This window comes from Orcinus orca, chromosome 16 (genome assembly GCF_937001465.1).
Source record: "Orcinus orca chromosome 16, mOrcOrc1.1, whole genome shotgun sequence".
Taxonomy (NCBI): Eukaryota; Metazoa; Chordata; class Mammalia; order Artiodactyla; family Delphinidae; genus Orcinus; species Orcinus orca.
In genome coordinates, this window is record NC_064574.1 from 7,064,105 (window position 1) to 7,071,861 (window position 7,757).

Genomic DNA, 7,757 nt, shown 5'->3' on the forward strand with positions numbered 1-7,757 from the left:
CTATGACTGAATAGTTATCCACCTATAAAAATCTCTAATTCTATAAAAGTGTCTTCCAAACCAAAATTCGAGTGGCTGAGTTTTAACTATAAAAATAATGCCCCCCCAAACCTATATAGCACAATATACAAGTTTCGAAGTTTTGAAACTTGTATACTACAGTTTTGAAGTTCTTTCCCACATATGAACTCACAACAGATTTATAATCCAGGAAGTACGGGTGTGAGGACTTCTGGTTTGGACTTCAAGTGACTTGCCCCAAATCACACCTTTATTAGGTGGCTGGGCGGGACTGGAATTCCAAATTTCCAAGTTCAGTCTAAAATTTACATGAATTCTATAAAATAAACCCTAACCACTGAAAGCGCCGGAGCACTTCAGAATCACCTGTCTTACCTTAATGCTTTTAATGTGAGAGGCTGCCTTCCCAAGAGCCTTTTCAGAAGACTTGTCCAATAAAAACTCAATGATGGCATCTTTGTTGTAAAGTCTGCAACAATAAAGATCAGTCAAAACATTCTGGCAATAATCAACCTTCACCCAAAGGAAGGAGACTAAATTGAGTACAATCCAAAGTCATTTACGTCTGATAATAGAAATGCCCTGCACTCCTAAAAAAAAAGTAAATTTAATCCTGTATCAACCATTTCCAAAGCATACAAAGAAAGAAACTAGTTTAAATAAAGGGCTACAAACTGGCAGTCTGAGGACTGAATGTGACCTGAACAAGGCTTTTTTTAAATTGGGAAGTTTAATATAAAAGTACACATTTTCAACTTTCCCTGAAAAAAAGAAAAAAAAACAACCATATGTTCTGGAATCAGTCTACAATCTTGAACTGTAACAACAGGCTGGAACTGAATAGCAGCTACCCTTAATTTGCCTTTTTTGTCGGCCGTGCAGCACAGCTTGTGGGATCTTAGTTCTCCAACCAGGGACTGAACCTGGGCCCTTGGCAGTGAGAGCGTTGAGTCAGTCCTAACCACTGGAGCACCAGGGAATTCCTGCAGCTACCTTTTAGACAGGAATGTGAACTCTCCAGTTTCCCCCAGTCCTCACCATTCCCTACTGACCCCACATGGGTCCTTCATGCATTTATCTTTATAACTTAACTCCTAATGGCCCCTGAGTTTTCAACCCATGGATTAAATAAACCAAACGGAATAGAAAAGTGCAGAAGTATGTTCTGAGACAGGGAATGATAACCCAGGCTTCACAAATTTGCTGGAGATCATTCACATTTGATGAATCAAGAACAGCATTTATACATTAAAATTCTTTTTAAGATCATTTAATAAAAACTCGTCTCCATTAAGTAAAGGAACCACACCTGCCAAGTTCACAGGCAACTATTGGTCGTCTTAATATTTCTTGACTTAGAGTACAATAGTTCCACTGGGCCACTAACTCAGCATTCTTGTCAACCTGAGAAAAGAAAAAAAATCTTGTAAATTAATTTTCACCTCTGAAAGACGCATGGTCCACAGTTCCACATATAAAGGCTTATTCAGTAATACCACACTGTGACAATTTTTTTGTTTGTTTTTAAAATATTTATTTATTTGGTTGCGCCGGGTTTTAGTTGTGGCTCACCAGCTCCTTAGTCGTGGCTCGAGGGCTCCTTAGTTGCAGCATGCGAACCCTTAGCTGTGGCAAGCATGTGGCATCTAGTTCCTTGACCAGGGATTGAACCCAGGATCCCTGCATTGGGAGCGCGGAGTCTTAACCACTGCACCACCAGGGAAGTCCCACGATTTTTGTGTTTTAAATCAAAGATAGTGACACACGAAGTTGGGATTTAAAAAGTCACAAGTAACCGACACTACGTCAAATAAAGGCCTCTCTATACATGACATGTACAAAGAAACAGTTCACATCAAGTCATTATATTGCTTATGCTAGTTACATATTAATATCTATATCTTAACAGTAAGTTAGGAAGGCCATACAGAAAAAACAAGCAGTACAGGTTAATTCCTAACAATGGGAAAGGCTCCAAAGTTGTAGCAGAATTTAAGGACAAAGAATTGAGAAGATAGGCATTTTTTAAAAAAAACAGTTCAGCACAGACTGTATAATTCTTTATAAAATCAGCAATTTAACAGAAGTGTTTTTTGCCAACTGCTCACTACGTGGCATATCAAGCCATTACCCACAGTATAAAGATCCAGATCTGAGACCTTCCCGAGCCCTCAAATGATATTTTCTCCTATTTAATATTCCATGTCCCACTCTTTCCTCTTCCTAAAATGTCAAACCTGAATAATGTAACAGGATGGCACATTTGAAAGAAAACAGGAAGAAAAAATTTTAAATTCCCTTAAATTTAATTTTTGCAGGAACAACTACTTAAGTGTTTACTGTGTGCCAGGCACTGTGCTAAGCAGTTTCAGTGACTTGTCTTTTAGCCCTCATAAAACCTTCTGAGTTAGGATTTTTACCTTTGTAGTTGAGGAAACTGACATACCAAGAAGTTAAGTTACATGTCAAGGTCACAAACACATAAGCAGACCAAGGAGCTAGGATAAAAAGCCAGGCAGGGGACTTCACTGGTGGCACAACCGTTAAGAATCTGCCTGCCAATGCAGGAGACACAGGTTCGATCCCTGGTCCAGGAAGATCCCACGTGCCACGGGGCAACTAGGCCCGTGCACCACAACTACTGAGCCTGCGCTCTAGAGCACGCGAGCCACAACTACTGAAGCCCACGCTTAGAGCCCGTGCTCCGCAACTAGAGAAGCCACCGGAATGAGAAGCCCGTGCACCGCAACAAAGAGTAGCCCCTGCTCACCGCTCACTGCAACTAGAGAAAGCCTGCGCGCAGCAACAAAGACCCAACGCAGCTAACAAAAAATCAATTTAAAAAAATAAAAAGCCATGTTCAGCAAGTTTAGGATCTACTTTCCAGATTACTCCTTGCCCAGGAATTTAAAAATTGGTCCCCCCAAAACTTCTGAAAACATTTATTCTAGGGTCACTCTTTTCAGGGCAAGGTATCAAATTTGAGTAATGTTTTGGGCCAGACCCAACATACCACATGAGTGATCAACAAATGTTATTATTTACCTATTTGAAAATGTAAGCTCTACAAGGGCTGGACTCTGTTTCCTGCTGCATCCTCAGGGCCTAGAATGGTGTATACGGTAAGCACTTAATAAGTATTTGTTGAGTGAATAAGGATAATAAAACTCCATCCTGCCTGGGCACTCTAGTTGTTTCAGATCACCCTTTTTCTTTTCTATCCCCTTCTGACACCTATTCTTTGCCAAGCCTTTCATTAAGCTACTTCTTCAGCTCTGGGCACAAGTTAACAAAACTGAGCTGAATACTCTTTGGGTAAAAGCCTCGCACACAAGTGGTAACTACCCAGCATTAATGTCTGCACATGTTGGTATGATTAGAGGGTACGCTCCATCCTCCTGGGTATTCATTCACTCTCAAATTCCACATATTTGTTGGGTGTCTACTGTGTGGCAGACACATCACAGGAGTCACAGAAATAAAACATACAAGGACCCTGTCCATATAGAAAAGAGACAAGAACAAATATAGTGATAATCATTATAAAGAAAAGTAGGGACTTCCCTGGTGGTCCAGTGGGTAAGACTCCACGCTCCCCACACAGGGGGCCCGGGTTCGATCCCTGGTCAGGGAACTAGATCCCGCATGCATGCCGCAACTAAGAGTCCACATGCTGCAACTAAGACCTGGCGCAGCCAAAATAAATAAATAAATAATTTTTATTTAAAGAAAGAAAAATAAAGCAGCAGAACACGATAGAGTGATCAGAAGTGAGATGTATTTTGGCTACAGTGGACTGAGATAACATTTGAGTAAAGAACTGATTGATGTTAAAAAAAAAAACAAAACCCAAATGATATGACTATCTCAGTGAAAAACATATCAGGTTGAGGAAATTATACTCCAGGTTGAGGAACAAGGCCTGTGTAGCTGGAACAGAATGAAAGGGCTGGAGAAGGGCAGAAGATGAGGTAATTACATCAGACCCTGTCTGACCACACAGGGTCTTGTGGGATTCTTTTTCTGAATACAATGGGAAACCACTGGAGTGGTTTAAATACAGTTGATATGTGGAGTTTATCTTTAAAAAAGACTTCTCTGGCTGCTGAATGGAGACTCATATGGACCATCCACAATGTGCCAGCCACTTGTATTAGGTACTTTACACACCTTCTATTATTAAAAAGTAATTACTAGTGCTAATTTTGAAATCCTGAATAACTGGATGTGAATCCTGGCTTCATTACCTACCAGTTGCATGATCTTGGTCACGCTACTGACTCAATTTCCCTGTTAGTAGCATGGAAATTATAATACATAATTTGCTCAATTACTGGTGAGCATTAGGGATTATTCACTCATTCATTTATCCACTACATCTACTGCACCAGGAGCTGTGCTAGTTGTAGAGGGGGTAAAAGGTGCAGGCTCTGCCACCAGGAGCTTACCATCCTCTGAGATCAACATTAACCAACCTGAAAGCAGTCTACATGGTTGTTAGATAGTTTTAAAGAGGAGGACCTGGGGACTTCCCCTGCGGTCTAGTGCTTAGGGCTCCGCGCTTCCACTGCAGGAGGCACGGATTCGATCCCTGGTCGGGGAACTAAAATCCCACATACCTCGCAGCGCAGCAGAGAAAAAAAAAAAAAAAAGAGGAGGACCTGATCTCATAGGTAACGGTTTGAGAAGACTTCACTGAGAAAACGAAGTTAGTGTGTACAAAACTCAACAAAGAGCAGCCATTTGTATCACTGTTACTAGCAGCAGACAGACTTCAAATCCTGGTTCTGCCACTTACTAGCTTTACAACTTTCTCCTCCTGAGCCTCAATTTGCATGTCTTCTGACAGTATGTACCCGTAGAGCTGTTTTGAGAATTACATGAGATACCCCATATTATGCGCACTGCCGGGTGAATAGCAACAACACGCACTCAATAGAGGCCCGTTATTAATACTGTGGTTAATCTTGAGTTCTCTGAAAGGGATAAATGAGCACAGTTGCGTGTGGAAACCCGCTGGCTCCCCCTCCCACCTCTTTTCGCCCCCTGGGGGCGTCCGCGTGCCCCACTACCCCCGGGCCCCACTGGACCCATGTCACTGACCTTCTCAACCTTCTTCGGCCCCTTCACCAGTTCATGCCTCTTGGGGATTGTTCCCCCGTCGCAACCCATCGCAAGCCGGGAGTCAGAGTCCAAAGTAAACCCCTACAGCCGCAACTTCCGGGCTGCCTAGCGACTGTAGCAGTCACTTCCGGCGCGCCGCAGTGACGCAAAACGCCCGTCGCAACGCGGCGGGGGTGGGGTGGGGCTTTTGCCCCGCCCTGGTTGCCATGGAGAACATCGCTGGGCGATGGGCGTGGCCCCACGGCGGGAGCTGCTGCAAAGTGCTGAATGGGCCTCGAGTGCGAAGCAGGGTGCGGAGCGTTCTTCCACTCCCTCGCGGCAGCCCGTCGGGCCCCAGCCTGTCTGACTCTGGGCAGACGTCCGTAGGCTGGGGAGCTCGTGGAGGGAAGGGCTGCATTTTATTCGTGCAATTAGTGATGAATATGGATGGAACTGTTATTTCAGTTAACGTTCATGTGTTCAAAAAGAGAACGTATCTTTTTAGTGAGCATCAGTTGTGACCTAAGCACTCATAACAAATCCTTTGAAGTGATATTATATGAGATTATGGGGGAGTAAGATCCTCTAAGGCCTGAAACTTTCTGATACTGCCACGTATATTTTATACATATGAAATAGTGCACACAGTTTGTACATGTATACATTTCATTCACAGCAGACTGAAGCCCAGGCAAAAATATTTTACTTATTAAAACGCAGGTATATAAAAAAATTAAAAATAAATTAAAGGATAAAGGAGGTATAATTAACAGACTCAGGTATAGTTATAAAACGTACACTGATGTTTCCAAGAGACAGGCTGTATCATATCTATAATGAGAACACAAATCCCATGCAAAACCCCTGTTAAAATCCATGATTGTCTGCTTTCATGCTCTTGACCATCTCTCCATTTGTTCCTTTAATTATTACAAATATTAGGGGAAAGCTTATCCACTGCGAGTAAAGCCGACCATTTATGAATGGATGTTACCACGTTGACCAAAGTGAAACATAAAAAACAGAAAATATTCCCCACTTGGGAACAGAAAATAAAGTGTATGTGGATATGAAAACCTCAGGGGCTATAAGATTGGGTTATCTGTTACTGCAGTTAATGGGAATTAAAAGAAAATAAACCCTTTAATCAGCTGGCCTCTCATTGGCTTATGATTTATTTTTATGCCCATGACAAGAATTGTAAACTCCCTAGGGACTTTGATTTATTCCCTGTTGCATACTCAGTGCCTAGAAGAATCTTTGGCACACTCACTATTCAGTAGTCAATAAACCAAAAGAAAGTACAGACTCATTCAGAGAGACGTGACAAGCAGCCCCTAAAACTGATGAGTACACCTAGAATCTCATTTCTAGGGGAGGAAACAGAAGGCTGGAAAGATCGAAGCATTCGTCAACGGTCAGACAGCTAGTCAGTGAGAGCTGGGAATGGGTTCTAAGATTAGTTTTCTCTTACAGCAATGGACAGAAAATCAGACAGAGAATAGCAAAAACCCAAGGATCTTTAGACAGACTCTCAAACCAGTGCTATTTTCTGACAAGTATATCTACCCCTCACTGAATTCATTTGGGGCAGAAAAAACAAAAACAGCTGCTCTTGGGCTTCCCTGGTGGCACAGTGGTTGAGAGTCCGCCTGTCGATGCAGGGGACACGGGTTCGTGCCCCGGTCCGGGAAGATCCCACATGCCGCAGAGCGGCTGGGCCCGTGAGCCATGGCCGCTGAGCGTGCGCATCCAGAGCCTGTGCTCCGCATCGGGAGAGGTCACAACAGTGAGAGGCCCGCGTACCGAAAAAAAAAAAAAAAGAAAAAAAAATAGCTGCTCTTTATCAAACCATGATTCTACCTACACTGGGAGATTTGGAAACATTCTTTCCTTCTGTCCTCACAATCTTAGTAGGGGGTGTAATGCCTTCTGTTTCCCGAAGGACAAACCTGAGTCTCAGATGTCCAAGGTGTCTTGGGTCAGGGTCACACATCAAGGAAGTAGGAGTAGGAGATGAGGAAGGGGCTTCCTCAAATGAGGCCCATCTAACCACAGATGCCAGGATCCTTGACCTCTCCCCGCAAAGCTGCTGATGACACCCAGTGGTGATGACTCTCAGGGCATTAAAGGTCAGGCAGCTGGATGTTTTTTCTCTTCCTCCTTTGTTTCTTTTTTTAGAGTATTGGTCTCTAAGTTACTTCTTGTTGCAGACCATACACAGCTAAGTTGATTATTATCATCAGTAGCAACTAATTTGTGTTGAGAGCTGTCAGGCATTGTATTCCGTGCTTTATTTGATTTGAGCCATTTCATTTCCAGCGCACTGGGCAGCAGCTTCTTCCCACTGCCTTTGCTGAATGAACCAGTAAAGGATATTCCCTTAAGAGGATCCTTGGTGACAACTTTGATCCTTGGATCAAACTGTGAACTTGAAGGGCAGGAGAAGAATGAAATCATGAAAGAGAAAAACATTACCCTCTAGCAAAATCAGTATTCCTTAACCTTTCTGGGGTCATTGGACCTGTTGGAGAATTTGATGAAAACTTTGGACTTATTCCGCAGAAGAATATCCATAAGCATGTAGGAAATTTTGCTACAGTTTATACGTGTATGTATTTCATTCATGACTT

The 7,757-nt window shown here is 42.8% G+C and overlaps 1 protein-coding gene across 2 annotated transcripts in view; it reads right to left on the reverse strand.

Annotated features, from left to right (window-relative positions):
• RTF2 (replication termination factor 2) overlaps positions 1–5,294 on the reverse strand; it is a 40,289-nt gene extending 34,995 nt beyond the window's left edge. Inside the window, exons 1-3 of one of the 2 annotated variants that reach the window (XM_004282298.4) lie at positions 5,125–5,294; positions 1,331–1,425; positions 397–490 (exon numbers count right to left, since the gene is read on the reverse strand). In XM_004282298.4, coding sequence (XP_004282346.1) covers positions 397–490; positions 1,331–1,425; positions 5,125–5,193 — 258 coding nt within the window. In that variant the 5' untranslated portion in view covers positions 5,194–5,294. The remainder of the gene's footprint in view (positions 1–396; positions 491–1,330; positions 1,426–5,124) is intronic. The other variant, XM_012537626.3, reaches the window with a different exon arrangement.
• Positions 5,295–7,757: the final 2,463 nt, after the last annotated feature.